Source organism: Eschscholzia californica, unplaced genomic scaffold (assembly GCF_041429995.1).
Source record: "Eschscholzia californica isolate CP2 unplaced genomic scaffold, dmEscCali1.0.p SCAF_6, whole genome shotgun sequence".
Classification (NCBI taxonomy): domain Eukaryota; kingdom Viridiplantae; phylum Streptophyta; class Magnoliopsida; order Ranunculales; family Papaveraceae; genus Eschscholzia; species Eschscholzia californica.
This window is the reverse complement of record NW_028238483.1, coordinates 35,763,968-35,782,618: the sequence shown is the minus strand read 5'-3', so window position 1 is coordinate 35,782,618 and position 18,651 is coordinate 35,763,968. Positions and strand designations below refer to the sequence as shown.

The window sequence follows — 18,651 nt, the reverse complement described above, 5'->3', positions numbered from 1 at the left end:
CCAATCAGGAAAGTTGCTTCCGAGAAATGCAAGGGCAAATGTCAATTCTACATACAAGTTTTGAACAGCTTCTTGCTTATACTGTGCAAGTCCATCGTTTACGCGAGAAAGAAAAAATGGTGGATGAAATTTATTGAACAGATCTTCCCTTAAAAGCTTTCGGAGATGAGTCATATTCCAAGAATTCTCAAGAGCGGAAATCTCAACACCTCCAAACGTACAACTGAAACTATTTGTTTGCAAAATGTTCCCACCAGTAATCTCAACAAGGACATTAGATCATGCCATGGTCACCAACCCAAGAAAATGTTGGTGGGCTTTAATAATCAGTGGCTTTAAAGAATCCCTTAATTTGTAAGAAAAGTTGAGTACAATTCTACAGAAATAATTATCAGCCAAACCTTTCCTCCGCCAGCAATAATCTCAAGAATTAGTGTCTCTTGACTCTCTTCAACATCTTCGCGTTCTTCCCCTCCAGTCTGTAAACATTAAAATGGCTAAGTATAATGCCTTCATTCATAAGGAAGGTTTACTATCGTGGGAAAGTTACTAACTTTACAAGAATTAAAAGAATTTGTTGAAACAATGATGAAAGTTGAAACTGAACTTATTCTTTACTGATGCTGAATAATGAAGAATAACTTGAAGTTTCTCTCTCTAACTTCAATAAGAATAAGATAACTTATGAAAGCAAATAACTAATCTCGAAACATATTTAAAGGTAAAAATTAGCAATGGCTAAAATAAAAATCTTTACTACAATAGAAACTAAAAAAATAGGAGTTCACTCTTATCGAGAAACATGTGGGCTGGCTACTCAGCTGTTAGAGGAGTGTCCCTAAACAGTTTAATCCACATCAGTAACTCATTAAGTATTTGACATCACAATTGCCTAGATGCTGAATATGGGAGGTACATCGTAAATGTATTGGATACCACGTTTACCCAATGCAGTGTACAAAAACCAAAATCGATATTGATCTTCGCAGTAATGCAGTATAATACAAGATTTGTTAACCATCTCAGTATCTCACCTTTCCATATAGTAACAACTTTGCTTCTACCAATGCTCCACTGATAACAAGGTCGGCAGTTCCATAATTTGTAGGGCTGTGTTCAGCAAGTTCAGATATAGCATCACGTGAATCACCAAGTACGTCAACAGATGGAGGAGCCTATGTATAGCATGTTTTACAAGTAATTAGCAACATCTTTCAGAATAAAAAATCATCTGAGGTTAAAAGAGAACAAAGATATTAAAGATGTGACTTACAGAAGCCCTATAGGTTGCTTGCATAAGTCCTTTTAGCCAAATAGACTTCTCCCCTTCATCTCGAAACTCAAATATCAAAGTACTAGAAGATTCCAAAGCCTGAAGATCAAATTAATTGTGTTAAAACAACTAGTGTTGTAAAATGGAGATGAAAAGAAGATAAAATATCTATCTAAAACACTTTTGAACTTACAACCAACAAGGATATTGATATCTCAAAATACAAGACTGTGAGTTACACTAAAGAAGAGGGAAAGATGGAAAAAGATCTCTCAACTATTGCATGGTGCATGGGTATATATAGGGAAGCAAATGGGAATTAAGGAGGTGGGTTATGAACTTATGGAGGTGGAATAAGGCGGCTAATACCCTCCAACCTGATCCGTATTGCTAAACCGCCCAAGTATCCTTCATATGGCAAGCCAACAATCCTATTGGACCTCCTATTCACATAATGTGATTAGTTGCTATGAGGAGGCAATAGAAACACTATAGGCACCCATGTATAAGTGGCCAGCCATAATATTACAACACCGGATTTATGATACTGTGTCCAATTGAAAGATAAACATCACGGCATAATGTGAGTGAATCGTTGTGCTTTCCTATTGCTTCATTTTGGTGACACAAAGCTACTGGCTGACCTTAAAAAGTAATGAATAAAGTTAAAAATAGCTAAATAAAAAGAGAGTAAAAAGTGGGTGAACCACTGAAGAGTTACAAAAAAGGGAGGACAATGTATATGCATTGTATTTCAGAGATAGACTTCTTTTTCTCATTTATGACGCAGTGAGAGCGTAAAATGACGATGCATTGGCTCAGAAGGTTCACGGACCACCGACAAAACAAGCAGAAGTGGTTAAAGGAACATTTTGAACAGGTTGAAAGCACTCTTAGAAGGAGGCTTCCAGCTCGCGGAAAAAGCTTGGAGACTATAAGGTCCTGAATCAAATGTACTCTCAGAAAAATAAGGCCCATTATAAGTTAGAATAGAGAAGAGAGATTTAATGGACCAAGAGAAAATAGACTACCATTGACTAAGAGGCAAATAACTCAAAAATCACGAATTAAGGAGAAAGAGATTTTCTGGCTGGTCCATGCAATCAATGAATACAATGTGAGTCAGTGTTGTCAGGAGATGGTTTAGAAACTGCAGTGTTGTAACAAAAACTCAGACTATGACGTGACGCCTTATAAGCGAAGTAAATAAAAGGAAAAAAAGATTGGCATCGAGCTGGGTTTGAAATTCAAACAATAAATAAATGTTCCAATGGAAGAATTTAAGGTAGCCGAAATTGTCATGGTCTAAGAACCTTTACTTGAAATTCGAAACAACAACACTTACCTTTTGAATGTTCATGCCCCTCAAACACACGGCAACAGAAAACAGTGACCCACCAACATTTGTTGGAGGTACTTCGTAAACTTGTCGACCAGCCATACTGCAATAGCAAAATAACACCATTTGGATGACGCCTACCAAATGAAAGTGAGAAAAATGGGGAAACCTATAAACCTTGTGCATCGTTGATAACTTTGGGATGCCTCAGACTCCAAAACATAGAGATAATATCCAGATAATGCGAGAAAACAATGCTGCCACTCGGCCACAGAATTTCCTATCCCCTGCACCAAGCAAATAAGTAAAAAGTAAACAATTTATCATAAATGAATATGTTTATCATCTGCCTTTCCTTAGTATCTAATGACATACCCGCCAAACAAGGACTCTAGCCTCAGATGAAAGATCGGCAGGACTCCAAGGTGCTACACCAGTTTGAGAAATCTCACTAGCAACCTGATCTACGCTTTCAACTGTACCGTAGAAGATATTTAACAATTCCAAAATTCTGCAATATCTAGACGGTGAGAGGTGAATGCCAAGATTGGGCACTTGAAAGGAAATCCGCGTTGATGGAAAACGAGGATGAGGTATCTTGATCTTCAAACAACACAATGGGCACAATGAGCAAAAGATGAATAAATCCCAGGCCAGAAAAACTAATAGCATTCCAAGAGTGAAAGCAACCAGTACGTAGTGATATTGAACAAAACAAAATTTAAATGAATGTATACTGATATACCTGATCAACCATGACTGTCATCCCACACCTATCAATGAGCGAATAAAAGCTATCAACATTCTCCAAGAGAGGTAATCTGGAAAGTTGACCATCTGAGATTGAGGTGATGAAAGAGCAGTTCCCACTCACAGAACCACAATCAGTGAAGATGGCAGCTATATCTCTTCCTGCTATATAAAAACGAGAGTATAAACTCTGCCTTTTTTCATCATGCGGACCTTCCTGCAAGTATGTCTGCCTATTACAATGTTATACATGCAAGCAACAGAAGATCTTGGTAAACTATCTCTAATAGAACTTACTTTCGTACAGAGTGTGAAATGGCCGAAATCCAAAAGGAAATGACCGTCACATTTCGGAGACAAGCTTGTTCTCAAAGGAACCCTTACTTTGGGAGCATCAAAATCAATATCAAGAGCAAATCTGAGAGCCAGTAAAAAGTCAAATCACTCTCTGACCAACAGGGGAAAGAAACAAATAAGTCAACCAGAAACCACATTAACAATCAGAAGGGGTGGTTACGAAAACAGGTGCAATTGAGAGGTATGACTATCAGATTAGTGAACATAGTTAGGAGTCCTGGGGTCCACGGAAGATCTGAATCATCCCTTTAGAGGAGCTCTCCTGAGGCCAACCCAAACAACCCATAAAAGAGTTAATTTCCTTTTCATGTATTTTCCTGCTTCTATTTTAGCTGCTAGATATTAGGAAAATCTTTTAATATAAGTTTCCATTTTATCGGTTCTATTTTGTCACTTGATTTAGGAATTACATATTTCCGAGGAAAGGAAAGGCAAGCCTTCCCCTATATATAGGGTCGGCCAATTGTCTAAAGAGTAGACTTTATGAAGTTCTGAGTTTCTTCTATAATTTCCAGCATTATCAACGTTGGAGATATAAAAGTTCTACTTAATTAATTAATTTTCAGAAAATATTGAGTTAATTCCTTATTGAATGAAGAGTTTATTTAGTACGACCATCGCTTTAAAAATTCTTCTGAATTTTTTTTTTTTTTGAAAAGTTTGAATTAATTAGAAAAAGAGAGAATGTACAAAAGAATTGGTGGAATCACAGATGAAGATATTACTTCATGATGTCCTCCCAACTAGAAATGAAATCAAAATAGGACAAATTATGAGCCCAACTGATATTTCTACTCCAGTGGAAAAGGAGACCTAGGACATCTGCCACTTCTGAACCTTAGTTCCAGACAATCATCAAACTCCTCTGAAGTTTCCAGAACAAGTTTACATGAATAATTATGCACACTAAATATAGAAGACTTTGGGGAACGTAAGTAAACGCCAATCAACCGCTAAACATACAAATCATTTTCATGGTGTAATACAATATTTTACACTGTAAAGTTGTCAAACAAATGGAAGAATATTTCTTTTAATATTTAAGTAGTTAAATTGAAGTTTTGCTTATTGGCTTTATAGTGTAACCAAATCCAGATAAAGTCCTCCAAAAGCACACACATGACACACCCACCGTGGGATGCTACAAACCTACAACCACTTCTACTACTACATTTTTTTTCGTTATCGTGAAAAACGTAAAGAAATTTGAGACATAGCATGACCGTGCCTTCTCACCCATTTCTAAGTTCTTTAACCCTGGCAGAATTAATTTTTAGGTTTATGTCGGCACTATCAAGCCTAGCAAAATACTGTTGCATCGAAGTGCTAAAACAATTTATACAAATACCTATCGTAAGTTCATAACCAAGGGAAGTCGTCTAGGAGAGATCGGGAGACCCAGCAGCTGCAATACCTCAAGCAACTGGGTGATAACAATTCTTAGGGTTTTAACTTTTAAGCAATTTTCTATTTTGTCTCTTGTGTTTCTCCCACTCTATCGCTTAAAAAAGAAGGAAAAAGTAACGACCAAGAAGTATTTCAAAAGAAGCAGAAAGTTTAACCTGCTTTGTTCTTCCAATACTGTTTGAAACTGCTCTTGAGCTCTACGAGTCACTTTCTCTATTTTCATCTGCTCTCGCAAAGAAAGAAAAGGATGATATTACTTAAAACTTTCAACTTACAAGCTAGATCACACCCCAAAAGTTCATCTTTCTACTAGGCATCATTGCTAGAGAATTTGAAAGGTATAGCATGATTCGACCAATATTCCCATTACATACCTGCAAAGCTGTTGCAGTCTCCAATGCCACAGTAGGGCTAACTGCATTGCTCCTCCTGATAAACTCCAGGAAACGATCATAACTTTCCATCAAGACCTACAAACACAGGAAGGGTTTCTAAGAATAAACAAGACAAGACAGAAATAAGTATAGAAGACACTCAAGATTCATCAGAGCATATAAAAGATCCAACTCGAATGTACCCTGCAACCTTAGAATCAAACAAAACTGCCTAAAGCATTGTCTCCAAAAAATAATAAAATTACAGAATGTACCTCTTTAAAAACACAAATTCTACTCTCTTACAACCCCCATCGTATAATCAGATCAGGAAAAACGAGTACGGATCACGTCACTAGAAAACTGAATCAATATCAGTGCAGTATCATACTATCATCCAAGAGAAACTCTAAGCCCTGAAGTTATCCACGGGAATCCTCCACGCCGCAAAGGTAAGGGGCGCTTGGGAGTTAAGAACCTGAAAATTATGAATCAAGCCCTTCTTATGAAGTGACTATGGAGGATGGAACAGGATAGTGATACTTTGTGGAAAAGGGTCATCTACAATAAATATGGTCAGAACAGTGAAGATTGGGTGAAGAAATGCAACAGAGATACTTTTGGTTGTGGGGTATGGAATGGTGTAGTGGCCAACGTGAGGATATATCTTAGTATCACAAAATGGAACTTTTGGTCGGATGTCTGGATTGGTGTGGAGCCCCTTAAAGTTTGCTTCCCTGAGATCTATAATGTTGTAACCCAGCAGCACATCAAAGTGGCCAAGACTTTCAGCACAGAGCACCAAGTGTGGGAGATCACCCTCAGAAGAAACTTGAATGACTGGGAATCGCAGCAGTATGTTCAACTCCTACAAATGCTCCAAGTCGTGAGGCTATCTGGGGAAGAGGACACCAAAGTCTGGGCATCAGAGGAAAAGGAGCCTTTGACAGTTTCCAACTGCTATAAGAGGCTGGATCAGGATATTATGATTCTTGAGTCAAAAGTGCTCCCCCCTAGAGTTGGTTTCTTCGTTTGGGCTATGCTTCTTCGGAAAATACCAACTGTAGATGCCCTTAAGAGAAGAGGCTTCCACATCCCCAATAGATGCATTCTCTGCAAGGAGGGGGAGGGAACGCTTGACCATCTCTTCCTTCTTTGTGGAGTCGCATCAAATCTCTGGAAGTTTTTCTCCAAGTCCATCACAATGGGATGGCCTCTACAAAAGGAAGAATAGGAAAGAGGTGTGCAGCTTGTGCCAGCTGCCATCTATTGGAACATTTGGGGAGACAGGAACAACAAAATATGCAACTTTCCTTGATGTAGTAATTAATTGGGAGGCTTGGATGTCGTGAGTCGCTCCAACGCCCTCCCATAACCCTTGTACATAGTTTTTTCCTTTAATATATTCATTCAAAGTTTCAAAAAAAAAAATCCTCCACGTCGCGGTCCCTTTTTTAAGAACCCTTAATATTTTGAATCTAAATATATCAAACTTCGTTTATTGCAACCATCAAGGTATCACACTAGCCCAATATACAAAACCAACCTGACTAGAAAATTGCAAAGGTTCAGCTGGTATCATCTGACCCGTCCAGTGTCCCCTAAACCGATCTTGTGCCTAACAATTGAATATTTGTGGTGAGTCAAACTTAGGAATGACGTGACTCAGGTTTTCGGTCTTGCTCTTTTTTGGATGTAATCAACTGAGTCAACCCAGTATTGTATCACACAAACTGAGTCCCAGTATTGAGTGCAGATAGATTGTATAAGAAAAAACAACAATAGAAGCCACCCGCAACACATTTACAAAGTTTCCAAACATCATTTGTTTTGGCATCTATCAAAATATTACCTCGTACTATTTTTTTTTTTTTTGAAACTTAAAATGAATATATTAAAAAGGGGGGAAAAACTATATACAGAGAGATGGGTGGCTTATGACAAACGTCTCACGACATCCAAGCCTCCCATTGAACTACAACATCTAGGTAGGATACATTCTTGAACTTATCAATTCTCCTAATCCACGAGAAAATAGTCCCCTTAACGTCTTCAATGTCAACGGTCGAATTAAGGTTCTTGTCCTTGAAGATTTTGTTATTCCTGTCATTCCATATACTCCAAATGATTGCGACTGGGACTAGTTGCCAAACCTCTCTTCTATTTTTCCTCTTGTACAGTCCATCCCAATGGGTGATCATATGGTTAATGGAGTAAGGGAGACACCATTGGGTTGCCATTAACTTGGCAAAGTAATTCCAAATACTGGATGCCACCCTACAATGGAGGAACAGATGATCAATCGATTCTTCATTCTCGTTACAGAGAATGCATCTATTTGGGATCTGAAAACCTCTCCTTTTCAGGGCATCCACTGTGGGTACTTTGCGAACTAGAATAGCCCACACAAAGAAGCCTACCCTCGGTGGTAGGGCTTTAATCCATGCTGACTTGGAGACAAAAGGCTCGAGCATGATACCATCTTTATCCAATCTTTTATAGCAGTTCGAAACTGAGAGAGGCTCATTCTCCTCAGTAGACCATACTTGAGTATCCGGACCATCCAAAAAGTTCGCATCTTAAAGAAGTTGCAACAGCTGAACGTACTGTTGAAGCTCCCAATCATTTAAATTTCTCCTGATTATGATGTCCCAAGCATTAATGCCACTGTTGAAAATCTCAGCCACAGTAGCTTCGGGCCTCATAGCCAAACTATAAATATCAGGGAAGCTATCTCTTGGAGTATTCAACCCAATCCAAGTATCCGTCCAGAATTGGATCCTTGATCCGTTGCCAAGAACCCATTTGGTGATGGTGTGGTACACATTCAGATTGGCTATGATGCCTTTCCAAACGCCACACCCAAAGGTGGCTTTTTTGCACTTTTTAACCCACAGGTCACTACTCTGACCATACTTGCTGAAAATAACCTTCTGCCATAATTGATTGCTCTCCTGATCCATCCTCCAAAGCCACTTAGTAAGAACTAAGAAGGGCTTGGTTCATGTATTCCAGGTTCTTCACACCCAGACTTCCCTTACTTCTACTCGTCCTAACCTGCTTCCAGTTCGTCCCATGCATGCTTTTACTATCCATAGTGGTGTTCCATAAGGAGCACATTTTGCTATATATGGCCTTCAGAACACCTTTAGGTATAGAGAAGAGAGAAAGATAATAAGTAGGAAGAGCCTGAAGAACTGACTTCAACAATGTGATTTTGCCACCTTTGGATAGCAAATGGCCCTTCCAAGCAGCTAGCCTCTTGTTGACACACTCCATGACAGGCTCCCACAATTTCTTGGACTTGTACCTCTCACCCAAGGGTAAGCCGAGCTATGAAGTAGGGAGGGATCCCACTTGGCATCCAAATTCCTTAATCATCTCGTGGTTCATACTTTTGTCACCTATCTTAGTTGCACTATAGATATATGACTTGTGCAGGTTTACCTTGAGCCCCGATGCTATCTCATACCAAATGAGAATGTCCCTCAATGTCCTCAGCTGATTGGCATCCTCCTCGATGAAAAACAGCGTATCGTCTGCAAATTGGAGATGGTTGATCATATCGCCATCGTCAGCACCTCTGAAGCCATTAATCCAGCCCCTCCTCCCAGCCTCTTGGAGGAATTGGCTTAACACTTCTGCTACTAGTAGGAACAGCAAGGGGGATAAAGGATACCCTTGTCTAATACCTCTAGAGCTCCGGAACACCTCAGAGGGTCTTCCATTGATCAGGACAGAGAAAGTGGCAGTGGAGATACATGAGTATACCCAACTGCGCCATTTATAGCCAAAACCCATACGTTCCATAACCTTATATAGGAAATCCCAGCTGATCCTATCATAGGCCTTCTCTAGGTCAGCTTTCACCACTAACCCCTTGGTACCCTCTTTCCTTCTTGAGTCTATCAATTCGTTGGCTATCAGGACCCCATCCAATATCTGCCTCCCACTCACAAAAGCCCCTTGGAAGGGGGAAATCAAGCCTCCCACAACTCCAGACAGCCTCATAGCCAGAACTTTAGCTACTATCTTGTATGCTCCCCCCCCCCCCCCCCCCCCCCCACCAAACTGATTGGTCTGTATTCCTGGAATCTAGAACTGTTTTGAGTTTTGGGAATGAGAACTATAAAGGTGTGGTTCGGTCTCCAGTGAAACATTGCCCCCTCAGAGAACTCAGCAATCATCTCCATCAAAGAGGTCTTAATGATATCCCACACTCTGTCAAAGAAAGAGATAGGGAAACCATCCGACCCAGGCGCCTTATCCTTAGCCAGGTCCTTAAGTGCATACAACACTTCCTCCTCTGATATATCCGCTTCCAAGAGCTCAGCTTCTACACCAGACAAGGAAGGAAGGTGCATGTTGTCCAACCCTGGGCGCCACAGGTGAGGTTCTTCATACAGCTTACTAAAATAAGATATGGCCTCCTTACTAATCTCCTCCTCTTCTGAAATGGCCACATCCTCCTTCATAATGACACTAATCCGATTCTGCCGTTTCCTGCAGTTAATAATTTTGTGGAAGTAAGATGTGTTCCTGTCCCCTGCTTTCAACCACTGAGTTCTAGACTTTTGCCTCAGACTAATCTCCTCAAGGCTCAAATAGCTTGTCCAGCTTGGCTTTCAGGAGGTTCCTGGAGTTGAATTCATGTTGAGACAGGCCCTGGCTTTCCTCCTTCCTATCCATCCCCTTTACCTCGTACTATTTCATTCGACTGTTTGAATCTTACTGGAAAACCTTGGCAAAAATAGATATGAACTTATGATGATTCTAGTGCTACTCTGCAGTCCTAGGATCTTGCACATGAAACTATGTTAAAGATCCTAACTGCTCATGGTACTACAGGATCAATCAAGCTGAATCCTGACAGATGGCTAGCAACACGATACTAACCCATTAGTTCAAAGTATTTGATACTGACATGCATCTGACGCCTCTGAGAATAACAATGTCATTGTACCAGCAATAGCTTTTTATCAGAAGAAAACACCGTGCTTCTCAATTAAAACAACACATAAGCATCAATGTTGTACTACCCGCACATTTTGTTGACTTGAGACAGATAACCTCAATCGGTTTTTCATACGAAAACAGATTAACTAGGTCTTTTATTAATAATCCTAGTTGTACATTCTTTTGTTCTTTTCTTTTTATAAATTAAATCAACTTTCAAAAAAAAAAAACTAGGTCTTTTATTAATAATCCTAAAGGAAGATGCCAAGTTTAACAAACTACCGTAACATGGCATGGGGCAATTGTTGCCGAAAGCTGCCAGTCCACATTCTCCCCAACTGGTGCATTTACAAAACTAGCATCTAACGCGTTAATCTTCTGCTCACTGCAGACGCTCTGCAAATCAAACGTTCAAAGCCAATATTACAAAACATGTCCACAAAGAAACAACACATGAGAAGTGCTATGAAGTTTAAAAACCTGAGCAAGTGAACCTTCAGGTGCAGATAAACCGTAGAATCTCAATGAAACATCAAAGCGGGTAGTTCGATGGTAAAGTTTGGTGGTAATATTAAGTTGTTCGAATCTGCCACAAAGAATTTCTGTCTCATTGATACTGATGATTCGAGCAGCAGCCTGACTTATAGAGACATTTACCAAAAACTGTATCATATTTTGCATATCCTTCCCCAAATTACAGTTTAATTCTTCATCAGGCTGATAACTCAATAACTTATTAATTGCATGCCATTCTTCTTTAGTAAGTTTTTCCTCCACTAGAACTGATTCCTCAGTACCACTTTCAACAGAATCATTTTCAGAGTTGGTACGCCTGTGACACAAGGAACCTGCAGTTATATCTAAGCTCGAAAAATTGGAAACAGGACTAAGTGGCCAACTAGGGACCAGCGAATAGGCGTGATTCAATCGAGACCAGTCGGATTTAATTGGATTACATACATAATAAATTATACAAATATATAATATACTCCCTATTCTATATAATATATAATGTTATACATACGTACATATATATATATATATACATGTGTGTATGAAAACATTGAATTAATATATATATGTGTGTGTGTGTGTGTGTGTGTGTGTGTGTGTGTGTGTGTGTGTGTGTGTGTGTGTGTGTGTGTGTGTGTGTGTGTGTGTGTGAAAACATTGAATTAATATTAAAATGATAAAGAACGTACAAGGTGTTAATATAAGAAGAAAATAAAAAAGATATGTTACATCACAATGTCCGCCCACTTAAGCACAAAATCACTATGGGACTTAAAATGATAAAGAACGTACAAGGTGTTAATATAAGAAGAAAATAAAAAAGATATGTTACATCACAATGTCCGCCCACTTAAGCACAAAATCACTATGGGACTTATCCTTTGCCCAACGGCCAAGGGATTAGTCTGTTCCATTGGTATAGGATTCCTAGAATGTCTTCCACCTCTATACCGCTGTTGTTTAGGTCTTTAAAAAAATTTGTGTTCCTATCCCTCCAAATAGCCCATATGATAACTGATGGGATAAGGTTCCACAAATCCTTCTTTGTCTCCCTGACTTTTAAATGCCTCCATTATTCAAGAGTTTGTGTTACTGATTCTGGGTAACACGATAGATTCCTTGATGAAGCTATGAAAAAAAAATCCCACAAGGCTCTAGCCTTCTCGCAATGAAGAAATAAGTGTTCGGCAGTCTCTTCGGCCTTTTTGCATCTGATGCATCTATTTGGAATAGACATCACTGGTATAGTTTGAAGTCTATTAACAAGAGATAATCTTTCATCTCAGGATAAGAAACTTTTAAAATAAATTAGAAATTATAAAAGAGAGAGGATAAGAGTTGAAGAGAGAAGAAAAGCTCAAAGCAAGAGCGAGAGAGAGGAGCAAAATTTGAAGATTTCAGCTGAAGAAGAAAGAGCTGCTCGAGTTCAGTTGTATAGGGTTAAGAAAGTAGGGCTTTGGTCAAATTTAAGAAGAAAAGTCACTCGGGACCAGCCGATCAAGTTGGAGCCTAGCTACTAGCCCAAGCCGGCTAATTGGTTTTTTAGGCGCCGACTACATTGGCTCTGAAAACGACCAGAGGCCAAGCCTCTAGTCGAGTCCGCTGGGTCGTGCCTAGATCTTTTTAAGTGTGCTTAGTTGCCGATTTCTCATGCTTAGAATTATATGCCTAAATTTGAATGCATGCATAAAATCCAGAACGCTAAGTGGAAGAACATGACCAACATAGTCACAGCACTAGGAAAACAACCATGATACCAGATTATTCCTACTCAGAGATGGGAAGGCATGATTCTCGTGCTTTAATTCGTTCAATTTACTCTTTAAAGCAACTACTTACCATCTAAAAGAAAACCAGCTTTTACTTGAAAGACTACGCTGTTGTGCAGCTTCCATGGATTTTACAGATTCAACCTTAGCATGTGCAAGTAACCTGGAGACAAGAAATCAAATAATGCCAGAAAAAACAACTAATGGCACAAGTACAACAAAACTTGATTACCTCCACAACAGGATTACTTTAGAATCAAGATCTCTCTCAATTTGTCTAATCTCATCACTATCAGTGCTTAACTGCTGCAGTACACTAGCATATAATTGAACATAACGCCGGCGAAGCTGGCAAAGAAACCGAATTCGGTCCCACGAGAAACGATAGCTGCAATAGAGGAATATAAAATATCAGAACCCTGATTTGAAGACAGATAGAGTCCTGAAATACCATCAAGAAAGATGAATACTGTGCATGTTGCCATGTTCTAAACAATGCATAGAAAGACAAAAGGACCCTCCATGGGCATGAATAACTTGTATTTCTGATCATGGTAAAATTATTATAGAGAAATACAGTGCACAGTGAAAACTGTTGCGAGAATCAATTTGACATGTTACGTGCCGTGTTTGACACTCAGTCCATTACCAACCAGATTTCGGATACTCACATTCGCTTTAGTTGCTAGAATGAAATTCTGTGTATACACCAACTTGTGTTGGAAGATAAAATACCACTCTATAATGACGTAGCTTGTGAATAATGTAACAATGTTATAATGGTTCGTCCAAGCATTTCAAAAACGTAATTACCAAATAAACGTAATTACCAAATAACTAAGAGAAAACTTCAAATGTGTATGAGGCATGTCACTGTTTTGGCCTTTTCCCACTCACCATGTCGTGTACTTGATACGGGATGCAGGTCCTTCAGTAAAACATATAGCAGGCCTATGTTATCTAGCAATTTAACATACAAAGATATTGAACTTCTGTTTCAGTCTATATTTGGGTCAGCTTGGAAACAGAAATATTTTGGTCAATGTGGAAATAACTACAAATTTATAGAAATGATAGAAACATTATGCAAATGATAAAAATACGATGCAATTCTTTGTTACAAGATTATTATACAATAAATACGCGAACATGTTACTTTATTCTAACAATGATTAATGAGTGGTGGAAATGAAGATTAGTAGCTTATTGTCCAGGGTGAGTATAAAACGTTACAAGCTAACATGTTAGTTTTTAATCAGATTCTATTCTTTGAATAGCTAATTCCATGAATTAAGATTACACTAAAAATATGTATCCTAAAACATCAATATAACTGATGAATCTTTTCAAACAACGAATTACCAGGGTTGAAAGATTAGAACATAAACTTTAACCTTTACCAAAGATAACCACCCAATTTTATTTACCATTACCATTAACTAATACAGCTGCTGTATATAGAGAGCCCTCCTCAATCTCAAGATAGAGGGAGGGAGGGAGGGAGACAGAGGAGTTTAACTCTCTCGTTCTCTCTCTATCCATTGTTTCTATCTCAAACGCGTTTTTCTTTCTCTTAAATTTAACTACAATAAATAGGAAAATAAACAAGAAGAAGAAGAAACCAAATGAGAATGTTATAAGGGAAGGGTTTCTGATTTCAGATTCTCTTCTTCATCTCTTCGGGTTTCCTTTTCCTCTCATCTTTCTTAATCTTCTCTTCTTTTTCTATCTTTGATTTCTATCATGTGATTTGTGTATGTAAGTATCCTTTCGTGTCCATAACAGTCAATATCGAAAGATTTCGACCATTCAGGTCGAAACCTTTCAAAATTGAACACCTTGAACATAAGAAGTTTCATCTATTTCACAAATAGAAGAAACCTACCACATTTTCCGCTGCTGCAGATCAGCCTGAACAGCATACCGCCACCATGCAAGAGAATCGTCTGATACTGGCACCACAGGTCTCAAGTGAGAAACATCAACATGTGTTTTATATCTTGAAACAACTTCTAGAAGCTTCAGGCAATCATGATACTGAGCCTGAGAGATGAAGAATGTTAAAGAAAGGTTCACCACACAAAATATTGGTAAGTATAGCAAATATGGTGAAAATGAACTTATTAGAAGCCAAAAGAATGACCTCGGTTATTGTTAAAGAAACATCACTCAGGACCAGAGATGCCTTTTCAAACGGAATTTCAGGATCCTCCCTTTCTTGCTTTCCAAGACGGTGATATTTTAGTACCCCATTGATTGGCGAAACCAGGTACTGACGATTTAGAGCCCATGAAGAAAGAGCTCCTTGATCATTTGAACTTCCGTTAATCCCATCTTCGAAAATCTAACAAATGATAAATGTGTCAAACTTCTAACATAGGGTAGAAAAGACAGTAAAAGAAGAATGATGCACATGAAGATGTGTAAATAGCCAAATAATGTAATAGGCTAATATCAAATAAGTACAAACCTCAATCCATTCCTTGGGAGTAAGATCCTCCCACTTCTTATCCATCTTCCAGGGAAGGCTGTCAGAGTTGTGATACACAGCTAGCCTATCAAGTTGCAATGACTACAACAAAAACCATTTTAGAGCTCAGTACGCAGGAATTGGCTTGCGAATAGTTTTAAAAAGGCTTAAAGCATAACTTAGAACATAAATTGACATCCCATCCCCATCAAAGTTATACTAAAAGTTAGAAATAGGAAACAAACCACGATCTTAACATTAAAGTGTCAAATAACATTGCGGGACTCAATCCTTTCCCTAATAGAATCTTAGTTTTCGCTATAGATATGACTATAACCCAAGTCTAGTCACCATTCAACAAATACCTCCACTGACATATAAACTATAACTCACCAATTATTTGCAAAAATCTAATATATGGACTAGATTTATGACAAGTAGAAGTAGATGTTGATAATGTGAAAGACACACAGTCGAGAGCTTGAGCAGGAAGGTAATAAATTTTGTTATTGAAACATAAACAGAATTCACCTTCCGCAATCTATCTAGTGCACCACTGGTATCAAAAGTTTCATTTCCGTGTTCATCCATCGTAACAGCAGCAAGCTTTGCCAAAGTAATACCAGAAGAAAAAGGATGTCCTGCATTACTGCAAAATGTGCATATGCATCACAATTGCATGGTAATTAGAAAAGGCAATACGTTAAAAGAGCAACCGTGTGCATTACAAGAAGCAGAAGCAGAAGCAGAAGCAGAAGCAGAAATAAGAGGTTAGATCACAGGAGTATATACAATACATGAAACTGGCTAAATATACCTGACAGTATCCTCATATCTGATATGCACATTCGTAATGGAGATCTTGAGGTTGCCAATAATAGTAGCTATAAGTGAACCTAACCATGCATTTATGCCAGGTGGCTTCAAAACAATCCACCCATCAATTAGGCCAGCTTATGATAGAAATTTATGTATGTCAAGAGCAGAAAACTAACTTAATGCAAGTTGAAGAGTGAAAGCATACATTTCCTGACTTAGATCTAGCTTTGGCTTCCAGAGTTGCGGACTCTGCCTCCTGTGCTCAAAAAGAAAACAAGAGCTTCTTTAAGGAAGGTATATCAAAATAAGAGTCTTGCTTCTTTCTAACAAATTTGCAATCAAACTCTGAAAAGCAGTTCAAAGCTTTAATAAGACCAACTATGGATTAGCTAATTATTTATATGATTGTGTCCCGCAAGGCACTCGAACTGATACAGGAATAAACTATACTTTCTGTTGTGCATACACCGTGTTCATGTACCATCTGAATCTCGGACACAAAAGTCTAATCATTCATATGTGTTGTTAATAAAAAGGTACATTATCAACACGTCCTCGCCGCTCCACGGGATATCTTAAAGGCTATATGTTATATTTCTTCCACCCTAGCTTTCTGAGCTATAGCCTTTTGCAGTGAGTCACAGGCCAATGACTATAATAGAGTTTGATGCTTGGTCATTCAAATAACTAACTTCTACTATATAGTAACATATTTCAAGGAGACACGTGAAGAGAAGGGAAGGTGAAAAAAACAAGCTCCCGGGCCTACATCAGGTATCCCAACATTAAAAAAACTGACTTCTATAATAAAGTAACATATTGAGTTAATTGACTAGTTTAACAATATGAAATGGAGAGAATGGGGACATAACAAGATTTCAAGGAGATAAGTGAAGAGAAGGGACAATTAAAAAAACAAGTTCCCAGGCCTACATCAGGTATCCCAACTTCATATACAAAATAATTTAGTTATAGTGCTAGAAGCAATGAGCATGACAAAATAATAGGCCTTTGAAAATACTGTACAAGGAGATTAGGAGAGAATCAATCAATAACAGATGACACTAAAAATATGCTATGGAATTCAAGTAGGAGGTTAGCTGCACCTCAATTTGTTGAAGTTTGGCTTCAAAAAGTTTTTCCCTGTCTTCCTCCTGCACAAATCACAGAGGTTCAACTTAATTTTCATAATATATATATAAGTGAAGTCCTCGTTTCAATTAATATACACGAGAAACCCTTCCCAACTAGCTACATATTCAGACCTCCCTACCTTGAGTGTCCGTCCATCGGGAGCAGGATGAGCAAGAATAAATACACGGTCTATACGAACAATAACAGGTTCTTTGCCTAGACTTTTCCAGGGAACCTGCAGTTATAAGATATGCAGACCTTAGGCAATATATACTCAACAATAGCGACTTGAAGTGATATACAAGCCAAGATATCCCAATAGATACATATAATAGCAATCTTCTGTGTGGATGCTAAAGTATTAGAAAACGCAACCAAGTAACAACTTAAAAGTGGTGAATAAACATATGTTGTTTTTTCTCGGAAGAAGTGATCAATCAAAATATAAATACTCTTAGAGCTTGCTCTTAAGTTTGAGGTAAACTGAGATTCCATCTGGATTACTAACCATTTGGTGACACGGCTTGAGAAGAAGGTTTAAGAGCAACTCAGTGCGACATAATTACAAATTTGGGAAGGGAGTGAGAGTCGTATGAGGTCTAATTAGATGACTTTTTTGTAAGGTAAGTACCTGAAGTCTCAAGATTAGGCCCTATTTGGATACTTTTTCAACAAAAAAGTGAGGCACATAGGAAAGTACACTACACATTATTTTCAATCCTAAGAAAGAAAACCAATAAGTGATGACTGAGATGTACCTTTAGGGTTATAGTGCCAACAAACCCAGCTTTGACAGTTACAGGAAGCTTTAACGAATTTAGTGCCTCTGCCTTTAACTTCAAATCCCTAAGAACAACATCTCCTACATGCGCAAGGAAATCAATTATTATCAAAGAGATTAAATGCAGTAATTACCGCGATATCAACCAATAAACCACAAGTAAAATACAAAAGAAAAATAATCTTAACACAGGAAGATGAATTTCATTTCTAAAAGTTTTTAGTTTCATGGACACTGGTGGAAAAGATCAAGATGACCAAAATTTATACATATATATATAAAGATCTTTCGCCTGATCTGTAAAACCAAGTTTTCCTTTAACAAGATAACCATGTTTTAATTATGAAGTAGATTAGATATATCCTTCCATTCAAACAGGATTTGCAGTCAAGGATGTAAACAATGAAAGAAGCCAAAAAAACATGTTGTCGTGGCTTAACAATCACTCCAATATGAAAAGAAATATTTTTATTTTGTTAAAACACGTGCAAGATCTAAGTCAGATAAATTCATGAAATTCTTAGTTTCCTCTTAAATAATCTTGAAACGGCTAATAGATCTAAACCATCCAAGCAAGAGATCCACCTGGATCTCTTATGTGGGCTTATAAGGCGTATTGACATACAATTTCTACAGATATGACAAACGCACTAGCAGTAACAATAACAACAGTATCAGGAATCCAAGTATCGGATAATCAGTACATCAT

The 18,651-nt window shown here is 38.2% G+C and overlaps 1 protein-coding gene across 4 annotated transcripts in view; it reads right to left on the bottom strand.

Moving 5' to 3' along the window:
* Window positions 1–18,651, bottom strand: part of LOC147534152 (calcium-dependent lipid-binding family protein) — a 46,958-nt gene that overhangs the window by 26,558 nt on the left and 1,749 nt on the right. For 2 of the 4 annotated variants that reach the window (XM_086647165.1, XM_086647166.1), the window contains exons 3-25: window positions 17,920–18,023; window positions 17,301–17,396; window positions 17,134–17,181; window positions 16,233–16,283; window positions 16,026–16,129; window positions 15,740–15,857; window positions 15,209–15,310; window positions 14,882–15,082; window positions 14,624–14,781; window positions 12,971–13,126; window positions 12,809–12,901; window positions 10,937–11,288; window positions 10,739–10,852; window positions 5,501–5,596; window positions 5,282–5,349; window positions 3,660–3,780; window positions 3,358–3,591; window positions 2,988–3,215; window positions 2,790–2,899; window positions 2,619–2,715; window positions 1,274–1,372; window positions 1,035–1,175; window positions 402–479 (exon numbers count right to left, since the gene is read on the bottom strand). In XM_086647165.1, the coding sequence (XP_086503291.1) occupies window positions 402–479; window positions 1,035–1,175; window positions 1,274–1,372; window positions 2,619–2,715; window positions 2,790–2,899; window positions 2,988–3,215; window positions 3,358–3,591; window positions 3,660–3,780; window positions 5,282–5,349; window positions 5,501–5,596; window positions 10,739–10,852; window positions 10,937–11,288; window positions 12,809–12,901; window positions 12,971–13,126; window positions 14,624–14,781; window positions 14,882–15,082; window positions 15,209–15,310; window positions 15,740–15,857; window positions 16,026–16,129; window positions 16,233–16,283; window positions 17,134–17,181; window positions 17,301–17,396; window positions 17,920–18,023 (2,969 nt within the window). The remainder of the gene's footprint in view (window positions 1–401; window positions 480–1,034; window positions 1,176–1,273; window positions 1,373–2,618; window positions 2,716–2,789; window positions 2,900–2,987; window positions 3,216–3,357; window positions 3,592–3,659; window positions 3,781–5,281; window positions 5,350–5,500; window positions 5,597–10,738; window positions 10,853–10,936; window positions 11,289–12,808; window positions 12,902–12,970; window positions 13,127–14,623; window positions 14,782–14,881; window positions 15,083–15,208; window positions 15,311–15,739; window positions 15,858–16,025; window positions 16,130–16,232; window positions 16,284–17,133; window positions 17,182–17,300; window positions 17,397–17,919; window positions 18,024–18,651) is intronic. The other 2 variants (XM_086647167.1, XM_086647168.1) reach the window with 1 other exon arrangement.